This window comes from Anarhichas minor, unplaced genomic scaffold (assembly GCF_050575085.1).
Source record: "Anarhichas minor isolate MPS153535 unplaced genomic scaffold, ASM5057508v1 ptg000033l, whole genome shotgun sequence".
NCBI lineage: Eukaryota > Metazoa > Chordata > Actinopteri > Perciformes > Anarhichadidae > Anarhichas > Anarhichas minor.
Window position 1 is genome coordinate 7290901 of NW_027466479.1, and position 14936 is coordinate 7305836.

Here is a 14936-nt window from a genome sequence, read left to right on the forward strand (position 1 = left end):
TTCCAAGAAAAAGATAAATAAGTTATAATAACTGAAATGTGCTTAAATATATTTTTACATTTATATAACTGCATATACAATATTTTTACACTTGAATAAACAATAATCAAATGCAGAGACCGTTATTTAACAATAGGTTAGGGGGTAGTTACATTTATACAGTCTTACAGTTACAACCGGCCCTTTGAGGGAAACCATAATTCTGATGTGGCCCAGGGTGGAAATGAGTTTGACACCCCTGCTCTATGGCATTCTGTTGCCCCCAAGCAACAAACTACCTTCATGGACCTCTCACTGCCCCTTTAATTTATTTTTTAAAGATAAAAAGAATGTATATAAAATCACCAGATAGGTCTGTGTCCAATGAAATGAGGGCCTGAGGTGGGCGTGACCTTTTCTCTTGGGGTGAAACTGTCTTTTTAGGAAGCAAAGCTGCACAGGACACAATAAGATAAATATCACTTTTAAACCTGTTTAAATTAAAATAACTTTGTAAAAAATAATGTTTGCATAAGTATGTTTGATAGTTTAAATCCTTATTTTGTTTTTATTAATAAACTAAGTTTTTGTTCTTTTTTTGTTCAATGCCTCAAGGCAACATTTTGCCACTTTTGTTCAGGCAATATCATGCTGTAATGTGGAGACGTGCTCGGATGCATAATTTTGACCACAGTCAATGTTTTTGTCTTTACTAACTACTGATATTTACAGGAAAATGGACACAGGAACATTTTATGAGCGAAAGGAAAAGAATCGAGCAGTTAGGGTAGTTCGCCGTGTGTCCCAAGTAGCTGATGTCATGATGTTAGATAGATGGGAGGCCATCAAAAAAAATCCCTGCACTTCAGTCACAATGAAGAGTGGCATGAGGAAAATGATGATCCGCTCTACAAGATCCGACCACTGGTCACTCATTTAACCTGCAAGCTAACGTCAATCCCAACGGGCGACAATCTGTCTGTTGATGAGCAGATGGTTCCATTCAAGGGAAGAAATAGACTGAAGCAAAACCTGCTATCAAAACCAAGGAAACGACTACCAGGCGTCAGCTTGATGAGCGATGCTGAGCTGAAGAGAGCAGGATGTGGAGTCTTTGAGCAGAAGATGGCCATTGGTTGGAGAAACCGCCATGCATGTTGTCAAGTGGTATGATAAGAGTGACTACACTGGAGCCCACCCAGTCATAGGGGGTGACGGTCGGGATCACAAGAATAAGATGCTCCTCAAAGTCCTCTTCCCTGTGGTGAAGATATACAACAGGAATGTGGGTGGAGTGGATCTTCTGGACTCCCTTATTGCATTGTACTGCACAATAAAAAAAGAAATGGTACCTCTGGCTGGTGTTCCACTTCTTGGATTTAACCATTGTGACGGGCTGGCTGCTCTACCGAAGAGATTGTGGAGCGACCTTTAATAACCACAGATAAAGTCCATGCACACAAATGTATGTTATTAGAAGATAAAATATAATATAATATTGACATCACTTACACCCGAATGAACTGAATTTAAAGCTTCAGGGCAATTCAATTCTAGTATTTTTTCCTAAATGAAGTACTTTATTTTAAGATAAATAAATGTCAAACCTTTCTGCAATGTAATTTAATCTTAAATGAAGAACATTGATTTATTATTAGAGTATGTATTATTTATAATTCATCTAGTTCAATTTGAAAACTGACAATAAATATTGTTGATATATTATTAAACTTTCTTTATTTGATTTGACAATCAGTCTTTGACTTCATACAGACGTTAATACAACTGTTAGACTACTTCAATATATATATGAGGCTAAATCATAGCACAAGTTATACATTACTGTGATGTTCCGGACCTTTGACTGAGGAAATTTTCTCGAAATGGACCTTGTTGAATTTTAACTGAATACCCCAGGCATAGAGGCATTTACACATCTGAACAAGTCTCTCACAAGTTTTACCTGTATTATACCATTACAATTATTAAAATAGACCTTGTAGTTTCAGATGTACAGTCTTTAAAAGTATGGGTATGCAATTTTCGAGCAGAGGCCTAAAAATAGGGAGAGGGATTAAAAGGTTAAAATGGAAATAACGACTTCTATACGTTTAAGGGCTTTTATTTTGTAGGTTACCAACTAACCCGGATGTTCTTCTGAGAACAACATGGCGCCTTACGTTGTTAGTAACAGCAGCGTATCTTTGTTGTGTTGATAAAGTATCAGTTAGCTCTATCAGTACTGATCCATCAGTCTCTGTATGTCTGGATAAATATGTCTGAATGGACTTTTAGCTCTTCGCCTTTTTTTCTGGATGTTTTTCCTCTGACTCATCTCCCGGTAGCCTACAAAGCTATTGAAGTTAGCTTAGCATGCTAGCTGGAAACAGACCGACTGGGACGGAAGCGATCAACACAGCGCTAGTCAGAGTTTAATGAGAGTAAACGGTGTTTGTGACGCAGTTTGTGTGGAGAACAAGTTTGTGTGGTTGTGTGAAAATGTCTAAAGTCGAAATGCTGAGATGTTTAGTCAACCAGCGACTAACTGCGGCTGCTGAAGAGATATTTGGTGTGTTTGAAAGAACGATAGCAGAGTACGAGGAGGAACTTTCTCGTTCAAAAGAGGAGAACGACCGTCAACGGAAACTACTGGACAGTGATTTCATCCCTCAGCTTCGGTTACACAGAGCAGGTTGGTTCATTAAACATTCAGCATCTTTAACACACAAAGTAGATGAGATGAGAACGTGCAGCGTGTTGAAATCTAAAATATTGTAGTGACCCTTACTCAGGAAAGCTACGAGACGTTATTTTCTTGTGGTCCTTTATTTGCGGACAGTACACAGGCTACTGTGGGCCGTAGCCTACGCCAACAAACAGTCAACACTGTTAACGTTCTGTAACATCTTTAACCATCTGCTCCCGGTCATAGACTAACTCTCGTCGTCCAGGTACACAAAACACAACATCCCACCAGGCATGAGGCCTTCACTGACCTCCGTAAATGCAAGAACCAATCCTATATAACATCTTAGAACACTTTCTGTAAACACCATAACACCTAACATAACAGGTTAACATTATATGTCTTCAGTCCGTTACACTACCCTCCCCCCACAAAGTCCCTCGCCCCCGAGGGGGCAAACAAAGTCTCTCAGGTGGCCAGGGGGCCTTCGGTTCCTCTGAGGCCGCTGTTGGCCTTGGGGAGAAGGGGAAGGGGTCGAGGGGACGCTGGGCCCATGGGCAGGGGACAGGGAAGAAAGGGCTGGGCCAAGGACACCAAGTCCAGTCTGTAAAGGGCCGGGGGAGACACTGGGGTTATTGGAAAGGGTTTGGGGGGTAGTCCGGGCAGAGTCCAGGGTTCCCCGTGTCCCAAGCTCTTGTCCTGGTGGGATGGCTGTGCCCCGGTAGGGGGCCAGCCTGTCTCTGTGCAGGGCGACTTTCCTTCCTCGTGGTGGCAGCTGGACCCTGTACACTACCTCACCAAGTCTCTCCAGGACTCGGCAGGGTCCCACCCACTCACTATCTAGCTTTGGGCACCTGCCCTTCTTCCTTTGTGGGCTATACACCCAGACCAGCTCCTCGACTTCGAAATGTCGTCCTCTGACGTGCACGTCGTAGTTCCTCTTTTGCCTTGCACCTGCACTGCGCAGCTGGTTCCTCGCAAACTCGTGGGCAGACTCCAAGCGGTCCTGGAGTTTCCTAGCATAGTCGAGCCCCGGGGGACCTGCAGGGGCGTCAGGGGGTTTCCCCACCATCATCTCAGCTGGTGTCCGAATTTCTCTGCCTAGCATGAGAAGGGCAGGAGAGCAGGAAGTGGAGTCCTGTACAGCAGACCTGTAAACCATCAGCACCAGAGGTACATGGTCGTCCCAGTCACGTTGGTGTTTAGCTGTCACTATGGCCAGCTGCTGCGCCAGTGTGCGGTTAAATCTCTCGACCAGTCCATCGCTTTGTGGATGAAGGGGTGTGGTGCGGGTCTTGTGGGAGCCCAGTTTGTCACACATGGCAGCAAAGACACGGGACTCAAAGTTTCTGCCCTGGTCTGTGTGGATGACTTCAGGGGCCCCGAATCTGCTGAACATCCCCCCCACCAGAGCATCAACTATAGTCTCCGCCTCCTGGTTTGGCAGGCAGTAAGCTTCAGGCCACTTAGTAAAATAGTCCATGGCAGTGAGGATGTAACGGTTACCTCTCTCTGAGTGGGGAAAAGGTCCGAGAACATCAATCCCCACCCTCTCCATGGGACACCTAGCTGGAAACTGTTGGAGCTGGGCATGAGATCTGTCCGCAGGGCCTTTCCGTGCAGTGCAGCTGTCACAGCAGCGGCAGTAGCCTATGGCCCCAGTAAAACCCCTGGCGGAGGCGGCGGAGGGTCTTAGTAACCCCGAAATGACCAGATCCTGGAGCTCCATGCATCGCCTGGAGCACTGTCTCTCTCAGAGCCCTGGGCACCACCACCTGCCACTGTGTCTCTCCCGTCGCTGGCACTTTCCACCCCCTCTGCAGCACACCATCCTGCAGGCGCAGGGCTTGAAAAATTGACCAGAGTCCTTTTGTGGCTCGAGAACACAAGGCAACCTCTCCCCAAGCTGGTCGCTGCCGGGCTCCCACCCAAGTGAGCACTGGCCTTATGTCGACATCCTCTTCCTGTCTGCACCCCCACTCTGTTGCGTCCACAGCTGTCAGTCCGTGGCCTGCTGGCGTGCCCTCCGGTCCCACTGCAGCACATTTCACATCAGGTTGCAGCCTCTCTTCTTCCTGCGCCTCTCTTTTCTCACAGTAGCTGCAGCCATCAGTGCTGCAGGGACGGCGTGAAAGTGCGTCTGCGTTTCCGTGGCGTGCCCCTGGTCTGTGGACCACAGTGAAATCATACGCCTGCAGCTCCTCAATCCAGCGTGCCAGCTGGCCTTTTGGCTCTCTGAAAGACATGAGCCACACTAAGGCAGAGTGGTCGGTCCTGACTGTGAAATGGAGGCCCCCAAGATAATATTTGAAATGTCGAATGGCACTGACCACAGCAAGCAGCTCCCGCCTTGTGACACAGTAGCGACGTTCAGCCTTGTTGAACTGTCTGCTGTGATAAGCCACCACTCTCTCTCCTTCGGGAGTCACTTGGGCCAGCACAGCACCTGCGCCTGCATTACTGGCGTCTGTGTCGAGGATAAAAGGCAGGGTGGGGTCAGGCGGTGAGAGGATTGGGGCTTCCACAAGGGCTTTCTGCAGTGAAGTGAAAGCTGCATGGCACTCCTCTGTCCAATCAAACACCACCCCTTTTTGTAGCAGGCGGAACAGAGGTGCAGCTATGCAGGAAAACCCTCTCACAAACTTCCTGTAGTAGGAGGCCAGGCCCAGGAAGCTTTTCAGGTCCTGCACAGTGCTGGGGGTAGGCCAATCCTTCACAGTCTGCACTTTCTCATCCATGGTGCTGACACCACCGCCCCCAAGCTTGTGCCCCAGAAATGTGACCTCTCGTTGCATGAAGGAGCATTTCTGTGGGTGCAGTTTTAGACCTGCTGCTGCCACCCTCTCCAGCACCCGCCTCAGGGCCTTGAGAGATGCCTGGAATGATTCACCATGCACCAGTATGTCGTCCAGGTACACAACACACTCCTGCCGAGGGATACCAGCGAGTACCCTGTCCATTAGTCTCTCAAACGTGGCAGGGGCATTGCAGAGGCCAAACGGAAGGACTTTAAACTGCCACAAACCCCCATTAGTGATGAAGGCAGTTTTGGCCCGAGCTTCAGGGCCTAGGGGGACCTGCCAATACCGCTCCGCAGGTCCAAAGAGGAGTACCAGGATGACCCTGCCACTGTTTCAAGGGCCTCGTCGATGCGTGGCAGGGGGTAGGAGTCCTTTTTGGTCACTTTGTTGAGGGGTCTGAAGTCCACACAGAAACGCCACTTCTCCTTCTGCTTTTTGGGGACCATGACGACCGGGGCGGCCCAGGGGCTGGTGTAAGGCTCAATGATCCCAGCTCGCCGCATCTCTTGCAGGGCTTTGTCTGCCGCAGCCTGCCTGGCCAGTGGGAGGCGTCGAGGTCTCATCCTGATTGGCTGTGCATCTCCCGTTTCGATGTTATGCTGGATGAGAGCTGTGCCGCCCACATCGTCCTCCGACAGTGAAAAGCAGTCCTTGAACTCAAGTAGAAGTTGCCACAGCAGACTTTGTTCACTCGGAGTCAGACCATCACAGTTTTTCTGCCAGACCTCCTTCACTGCAAAGACCCTTTCACTGTCGTCAGGTGGGGAGGTGTTTGTCACCTGTGTGTGTGAACCTGCAGCTGGCCAGACAGTGGTTGGAGGTGGGTGCAGCTCGACAGTTGGCAGGGTAGAGGGCGGCGTAGGTGGCTCGTTTGAAGGCATGCTGCTGGTAGCAGCAGAGTTTGTTGTCTCAGCTGTTAGTGTGGTAATGGTGTGGGTTGTGACACAGCCAGGCCGGGGTGGCTGTCGCCACATCTGGATGACATGGCCGTCGGGAAAAGTGAGAGTTCCTCTCTTTGTGTTTATGACACAGTCCAAAGCCCCGAGAATATCCAGTCCCAGTATACAATCCTCCAGGTTAGCAACCCACACCGGGCAGCGGACAGATTTCCTTCCCAGCCCCAGAGTCACTATTGCTTCCCCAACCATGGGGGCTCGCTCTCCGGTGACTGACTGCAGTTTCACTATTGTGGGGAAAATAACAGTTCTATTTTTCACCACATCGGGCCTCACCAGGGTTGCTGACAAACCCGTGTCTACCAGTGCAGAGCAGCATGTCCCTCCAATAGTCAGCGGTGCATACCAACAGTCTCCTATCCAGGTTCGACCCAGCACCACTAGTCGCTCCAGCTGACCATCAAAATCCTCCGGTGGTCGGGGTGCTCCTACTTGGTCAGAGAGTTGCGTAGCTTCGTTATTTAAAGGGGGTCGGGACAGAGTGCCAGGGGTCCGAATCGTCCCGATTATGCGGTCCCCGGCTCGTTTCCCTTGTTCGTGGTGGTACGGGGGCAGTGTCGGACCAGGTGGCCAGGCTGCCCACATCCCCAGCAGACTCTTGGTCGTGGCTTGTCCTGCCTCTCATCTCTGAGTGGCAGCCCTCACCAGCTGGGTTAGCTCCCCCACCCAGGCAGGTTGCGCCAAGTCCATCTCAGTCTCACCAGCAGCTCTCATCTTTGGTGATTTTTCAACCACTTTACTCCAGGCGCCAGCACACAGCATCTCTCTCTCTGTAGCTGACTCCAAAGCCTCCTGGAGCGACCCAGGGTGAGCCAGTAGTGTCTGGATGCGCAGGTCAGCTGGAAGCAGAGCCTGGAGGAAATGGTCCCTTGCTAGCTCGCTCTGGATGGGAGGGGGCATGTGGGCATAGGTGCGGTGAACAAGCCCCTCAATGTCATTAGCGAGCTCCCTCAGCGGCTCCTCTGGCCGTCGTTGTCTGCTGCACAGTTCAGAGCGGAGCAGGCTAGTGGCAGAGCATTGTCCAAATCGTCGCTTTAGAGCCCCAATTAGTGCATCATAATCCCTCCTATCATCATGACTTAGCAGCAGCAGGCTTGATAAAGCATCACCCGTGAGGCACATTGCCAGCTGGAGAGCTTTTACTGAAGTGGACCATTTACTGGCCTGAGCTAACAGTTCAAATTGTGCTTGAAAAGCTTCCCAGTTAGATTTACCGTCATATCTGGGGGTCTTTATTGTGGCCGGAACAGCTTCTCCGTGTGGCTCAGGGTGCTTGGCCATGTCCATTCCAACGGCCGTAGTCATTCCTTTACGGCCGCTACATTCACCACCGGCGCGGTCCGCGCGGCCCAAGCCAGCCTCGGCAGCCATCCTCGCGGTCATTTCCTTGACCCGCTCTCTGTGCTCCGTCATCCGCCAGGCCTCGGTGCGCCGTCCCGTCCTTGTCTGTCACTGTCTTCTTCCCGCTTAATCTCGAGATGGCTCCCTGACCACATGTTTCTCACCGCTGATGAACGTTAGCCACTTAGCTTCTCTGCTGCTAGCCGGCGTGGCGATGTCAATGAATGCCGAAAGTTTTACTTCTGACACCAAATGTAGTGACCCTTACTCAGGAAAGCTACGAGACGTTATTTTCTTGTGGTCCTTTATTTGCGGACAGTACACAGGCTACTGTGGGCCGTAGCCTACGCCAACAAACAGTCAACACTGTTAACGTTCTGTAACATCTTTAACCATCTGCTCCCGGTCATAGACTAACTCTCGTCGTCCAGGTACACAAAACACAACATCCCACCAGGCATGAGGCCTTCACTGACCTCCGTAAATGCAAGAACCAATCCTATATAACATCTTAGAACACTTTCTGTAAACACCATAACACCTAACATAACAGGTTAACATTATATGTCTTCAGTCCGTTACAATATGTTCATGTCACATAAGAGAGTTAACGGAATTGTTTCCTGGTCCAGACAGCTTTTTAGCGAACATTCCAATAAAATCAATCTATATTCGGACCAACTTCTATCCTCGTTGTAAACACTGTATATTGTATATAACAATTACTATCATAACACACATTGGAGAGTAAGAGTTCTGTTACAACTAAAAACACAAATATTCATGATTGAAAAGCTAAATTGTTGAAGCAAAAGACAAATGACTTATGATTGAAAAGATGATGCAAACATTTAAATATAAACGGGACACAAACTAAATCAAAAATCAGGACTCAAACAACATTTAACATAATCATCTTCATCATCATTTCCTCGTCTCAGCCCACACACATGATGTGATACCATGAGTGGCAGCTGTCACACTGGACCCATGACACCAATCCCTCCGAGCTCTCAGGAGGGTCAGGTTTCCTGCACCGGCCGAACCCCCAAACTGTCTGCTCCATCTCTTCAGGAGTGTGACCTATTAACAGATTATTTTAACTTTTAATTAAAGAAAACTATCAGATTTTCATGGGTTGGCATACAAAGAAAGTTAACATGAAGTACACTAGCGGTGGATGTCGTGGGTCCAGCAGACGAGGAGCTGGATGATGATGGTCTGGTCTCTGCAGGTTGGGAGAGTGTATGAATATCAGAAAAAGCATAAACATATTTTGTTTACTCTTCATCGTCACTAATGTCAACATCATGTTATAATATTGCTTGTTTTTTTCAGATTATATAAAGTATATGTAGCGGTGCACAGAATGACGTCACACAGGCTCAATCTGGTGCTACACATTTAATGAAAATGGTTCTGTAAATACAAAGATATACGTTTAGGTATGCTGTCGCTTCTCAGCGCTTTCTTCTTCTATGCTGTTCAGAGATTCTCATATTCTCGCGTATTCACGCGAGACTTCCCTCTGGCTCTCTGTCACAGACACTGCTGATGTCGCAACACTGACACCTACTGGCGATCTACTGCCTACAAATGTAGCTGGCGATAAATAACACTATACCCCACATTTTAACTAAAATGAACACATAGGAAACATAATAAACTCACTTAACTTGCACTACACCCAAGCAACTATTGTACTTCATGAACTCATATGACTTATTGTGCCACATATACAGTGGGGGGGGGAGGAGTTTGGGACCCATGGAGGCCACATCCCACTGCTGATGTTGAAGGCTCTAAAATAATAATCATATTTTATTATATTATATTTCTAATCATAAGAGCCACTGCTGGCTTTCAACAAATGTACAGTCTCTCTCACTCTCAAACACACACACACACACCAACATTATTTGTATTATTTACTAGATCATTGTTCATGAATATACTTTATGTAGCCTGGCTTAAAAAAAACAAAAAAATCTTTTTATTTTCTTATGTCTGCTGTTATGTTTCAGAGCTACAAACAAACAGCTGCCTACCTTTAACTAGCGCTACGATTCTGATTGTTTTTTCGCGCTGCTTTGAAATGGGTAGGTTGGGCTGGATTCGACTGCCCTGACAGGGGGAGGTGAACCTCACCCATCAGGTGTTCCACGTCTGCCAGCCTAGTAGACTTTACCCCAGGAGGCATGATGCTGCAGTTAATGCACGGGTTCTCCAAGAGGCCCTCCATCAGATGCTCGAGGCCAAGACAAGAGGGTCAAAGGTCATGACCGTCTTCAGGCTGAAGAGGAGTCATACAGGTCTTACAGCCGGGAGAGACAAAAACGTTCAAAATACTTTCTCATTGCTGTACAAAGATAATCAACAGCGTCAAACAATGATATTAGCATTAATATCGATAATAGCGGTCAGCAAAAAAGACGACTCCATCTCTCTCCCCCTCTCCTTCCATTCATCAAACTAAACCACGGAACAGCATATATCCCCATTGCTATCCCCAACACCATGTGACTCAATTACCGTCAGTGACTAAATAGGGTGTACAAAATGGCACAGGCTATACCTGACTCCTACTCTAATGTTATAGAGACAACTCCCGCAAAGAGAAACTTTGTCTCACAGCCAGGTAAAACACATGTCAGTTTTTAGTTTGAATGAAGTCTGAATATGTTCTACAAAATGTGCAACATGTCTCCCCACATTATAGGAAAGTAGTGATATCAGTGGATTAGTTGTTAACATGAAATTACAGTTTTCTAAGGTGTGTATGTATTTCATTATTTTCCACAGACGTCCAGCAGCTGTTGGTGGTTAAAGAAGAGCAGCAGGAGTGGAGCTCCAGTCTGGACCAGGATGACCCAGAGCCCCCACACGTTAAAGAGGAACAGGAGGACCCAGAGCCCCCACACATTAAAGAGGAACATAAGGACCCAGAGCCCCCACACATTAAAAAAGAACAGAAGGACCCAGAGCCCCCACACATTAAAGAGGAACATAAGGACCCAGAGCCCCCACACATTAAAAAAGAACAGAAGGACAGTCAGGAGGGAGAGCAGCTTCAAGGTCTGGAGGAGGCTGATATCAAGTTCTCATTCACTCCTGTGAAGAGTGAAGATGATGAAGAGGAAGCTCAGTCCTCACAACTTCATCAAAGACAAACTGAACAGATGGAAACAGAAGCTGATGGAGAGGACTGTGGAGGACCAGAACCAGGCAGGAACTCAGATCCAGATAGACATCCAGAACCAGATACTAATGAGAAGACTGGAGACTCTTCTGACAGTGGTGTTTGGAAGGAGACCAGAAAACCTCAGTCGGGTTTAAACTCTGTGAATAATGATGACGTTTCTGTCAGTGATTCAAGATGTAGTGCTGGTGAGAAACCTTTCAGCTGCTCAGAATGTGGTAAAAGTTTCACTGAAAGTGGAAGTCTGAAGAAACACATGAGATTCCACACAGAAGAGAAACCTTTCAGCTGCTCAGTCTGTAATAAATCTTTTTCACGTAGGGGACATTTACAGACACACATGGTAACTCACACAGGAGAGAAACCTTTCAGCTGCTCAGAATGTGATAAAAGTTTCACTCAAAATGGAAGTCTGAAGAAACACATGAGATTCCACATAGGAGAAAATCTTTTCAGCTGCTCAGTCTGTAATAAATCTTTTTCAGTGAGTGCACATTTAGAGACACACATGCTAACTCACACAGGAGAGAAACCTTTCAGCTGCTCAGTCTGTAATAAATCTTTTTCAGTGAGTGCACATTTAGAGAGACACATGCTAACTCACACAGGAGAGAAACCTTTCAGCTGCTCAGAATGTGCTAAAAGTTTCACTGAAAATGGAAGTCTGAAGAAACACATGAGATGTCACACAGGAGAGAAACCTTTCAGCTGCTCAGAATGTGGTAAAAGTTTCACTCAAAGTGGAAGTCTGAAGACACACATGAGATGTCACTCAGGAGAGAAACCTTTCAGCTGCTCAGAATGTGGTAAAAGTTTCACTAAAAATGGAAGTCTGAAGACACACATGAGATTCCACACAGGAGAGAAACCTTTCAGCTGCTCTGAATGTAGTAAAAGTTTCACTCAAAATGTATGTCTGAAGATACATATGAGATTCCACACAGGAGAGAAACCTTTCAGCTGCTCTGAATGTGGTAAAAGTTTCACTCAAAATGGAAGTCTGAAGAAACACATGAGATTCCACACAGGAAAAAATCTTTTCAGCTGCTCAGTCTGTAATCAATCTTTTTCACGTAGGGGACATTTACAGAAACACATGAGATGTCACACAGGAGAGAAACCTTTCAGCTGCTCAGTCTGTAATAAAATTTTTGTGCGCAATGCAGAACTGAAGGTGCACATGATAAGTCACACAGGAGAGAACCCCCTTTAGTTGTTCTGGTTTTGATGAATTTGACATTAATTCCACTCCCTCACCTGTCAACAAGACCCTGAGATATTTGAACTCCCTCTCTTGGGGCAGTGACTCATTTCCAACTTGGAGGGCGGTATCCACCGATTCCCTGCAGAGGGACATGGCCTCAGACCCGGAGGTACTGACTCATCCTGACGGCTTCCCACTAAGAGTGTTGTACTTTCAGATATCGATATACTCGTATGTAATCCCATATTGCTTAGAGACGTTTCAATTATTGAATTGCTTTAATGTGTGACTTTCTATCATTTATCAAAATGTGATCATACGTGCTTGTAATGTTGACTGTTATGTTAAAGCTAATGAATTAAGTGAACTTTGGGTTGAACTCACTCTGACATGATTGAATGACAGCCAGCTGAGGAGAAAGATTGTAAATTCAAAAACTAACTATTGTCTTAGTTAGGGGACATCCTGTTCAGTGAGAGCTAGACAGACACCTTCTGCAAAGGAGGGGGCTAGCAGAAAAGCATCCAACTTAAAAAGTAGGTCTGTCAGAAGGGATAGGACTATTGGAACTGTTTTGTCCAATGATTTAAGAATGTTCTGTTGTCTACCTTATATGGACCCGGAGGTTGCAGAAAGCGCCAACGAGAAGGGTACCAATAGGAGACAAAAAAGGATCGAGGCTTCTGGACGCTCTTCTTAGAGCTTTTAGGCTTTTTGACAACTTGGTACATTTGAGATTTTGTATGATCTATTATTTAATTTTTATTACTCATTTCTGTAACCTTTTTCTAAACTTATTGTAAAAAACTAATAAAATTGGATTGTATTTTGTGCATTCCAACCAAAGTCCAGTGTTGCTCGTCTCTGGTGGGGCCCTCGTAGTCTCCTCAAGGTGAGGGAGCTCTTCCCCTAGGATAGGCTGACAGTAGTACATTTATTAGACATGTGATCTGAATGACATTCCTGTTACAAGCTAAGGTTAAGATGGTCAGCATTGTTGTGATTTACTAACTTCGTTGGCTCAGATTGATTCTGAAGCTCTGCTAATGTATCACATGTGATGTTGCAGTGTTGGTTAATAATGCTTAGACATTAGCTGAAGTGCATTAGGAAGCAATAGTGGTTAGATTGGTATCTAAATTAGGGGTGTTAGGGCCAGGGTCCTGAAGCTGCGCCGAATAACCGAGCGAGGTTCCGAACCACACGGGGTTCCTCCTCCAGCGGTGGCCCTTTAGAGCGGGTCCATCCTGGAGTACATCCAGTCCTCCCACACCTGTTGCACACACGCACCTAAATCCGTTGATATCGGTCAGTCGGGAAGGCCGACGTTTTTAGCCTGAAATAAGTGATACGACGGTGGCTAGTGGTATTAAGCTATCCTGGATTTCGCATCTCTAAGCAGGCTAAGACAGTCTCGCGTGTAGATTTTGGGGGGTGCGTTCATGACTTAGGTCAGAGGTTATTGAACAAGCCATCTTCCAGCGCTTCATGCGCACTGGGAGGGGGTAACGGTTACACAGCTAGGCTGTACACCTTTTCAGCAGCATTTCCTGTACCAACAACCAGGAGAGAGCTGCGCCGTTTCCTTGGGATGTCAGGATACTATAGACGGTTCTCCAAAAACTTCTCCTCTGTAGCAGCTTTAACCAGTCCCGCAAAGCCCTTTGTGTGGTCTAGTGAGTGCAAACAATCTTTTGAAAGTCTTAAGAGTATAATGCGTTGCACTCCTGTCCTGACTGCCCCAGATTTCTCCTCGCCTTTCAAGCTGGAAGTTGACGCCAGTGCAGTTGGAGGTGGGGCAGTTCTTCTGCAAGAGGATGACCAGGGCATCGATCATCCTGTGAGTTACTTCTCACGGAAGTTCAACAAACATCAACTTAAGTATTCCACCATAGAGAAGGAAGCTCTAGCAATGTTGTTCGCCGTACAACATTTTGAGGTCTACCTTGGGTCAAGTGTTAAGCCTATTAAAGTTTTCACAGATCATAACCCTCTTGTGTTTATATCCAGAATGTATAACTACAACCAGCGTCTTATGCGTTGGTCTCTGATCATTCAAAACTACAACCGTGTCATAAAAAGGGTTCTGAAAATGTTCTTGCGGATACTTTGTCGCGTGCGCTGTATTATGAGTGGGGGTGTTACGTGTTGTGTTTTCTGCCCTTCTTTCTTTCTCTCTCCCTCATTTTCCTATCAGGTGTCAATCAGTTGATTGGGTTCCACCTGTGGGGGCCGGTCGTGCTGCTCCGTGGGTTGCACCAACTTCAGGCTGGCCAATCAGCAGAGTGAGAGCCAAGAATAAAGGCAGTAAACCTCAGGAGTCAACAGGGCTGGGGATTCAGACTCTTGGAGAGGACGGCATCAGTGTGCGACGAGACCAGAGAAAGAAAGTTTGTTGGAAAAGAGGTGGAGTGCGAGGAGAGAACAGAATTGTGTGGTTGAACGACAACTGTACCGTGAATGCAGATATCATGGGTGATAGTTCAGATGGTGAGAGTGATAATATGCCATGGCAAGAAGCTAACCGAAAGAGGAGAAAGGGGAGCGGCAGTCCAGGCCGCTCCGGAAGTGATTTTGGCGAGAAGAGTAAAAAAGTGAAGGAAAAGGATAAAGTTACACCCAGGGAAAGCCACAGGAATGATATAAGAGAATCTGGGATTAGACAACCTCCTGTGGACCTTCCCCCTGTCCTATATCAGAGTCAAACAGAGTTAAATCCATGCATAAAAGAGATAAATGAGGACACGCTAATTGTAGATAAAATCTGTTT

At 46.7% G+C, this 14936-nt stretch overlaps 1 protein-coding gene across 1 annotated transcript; it reads left to right on the top strand.

Moving 5' to 3' along the window:
• The first annotated feature begins 2146 nt into the window (after positions 1-2146).
• On the top strand, positions 2147-13012 carry LOC142965048 (uncharacterized). The gene is made up of 2 exons (XM_076105749.1): positions 2147-2671; positions 10566-13012. Exons 1-2 carry the CDS (start codon positions 2479-2481, stop codon positions 12173-12175), a joined length of 1803 nt encoding a protein of 600 aa, XP_075961864.1. The 5' UTR covers positions 2147-2478; the 3' UTR covers positions 12176-13012.
• The last annotated feature ends 1924 nt before the right edge of the window (positions 13013-14936 follow it).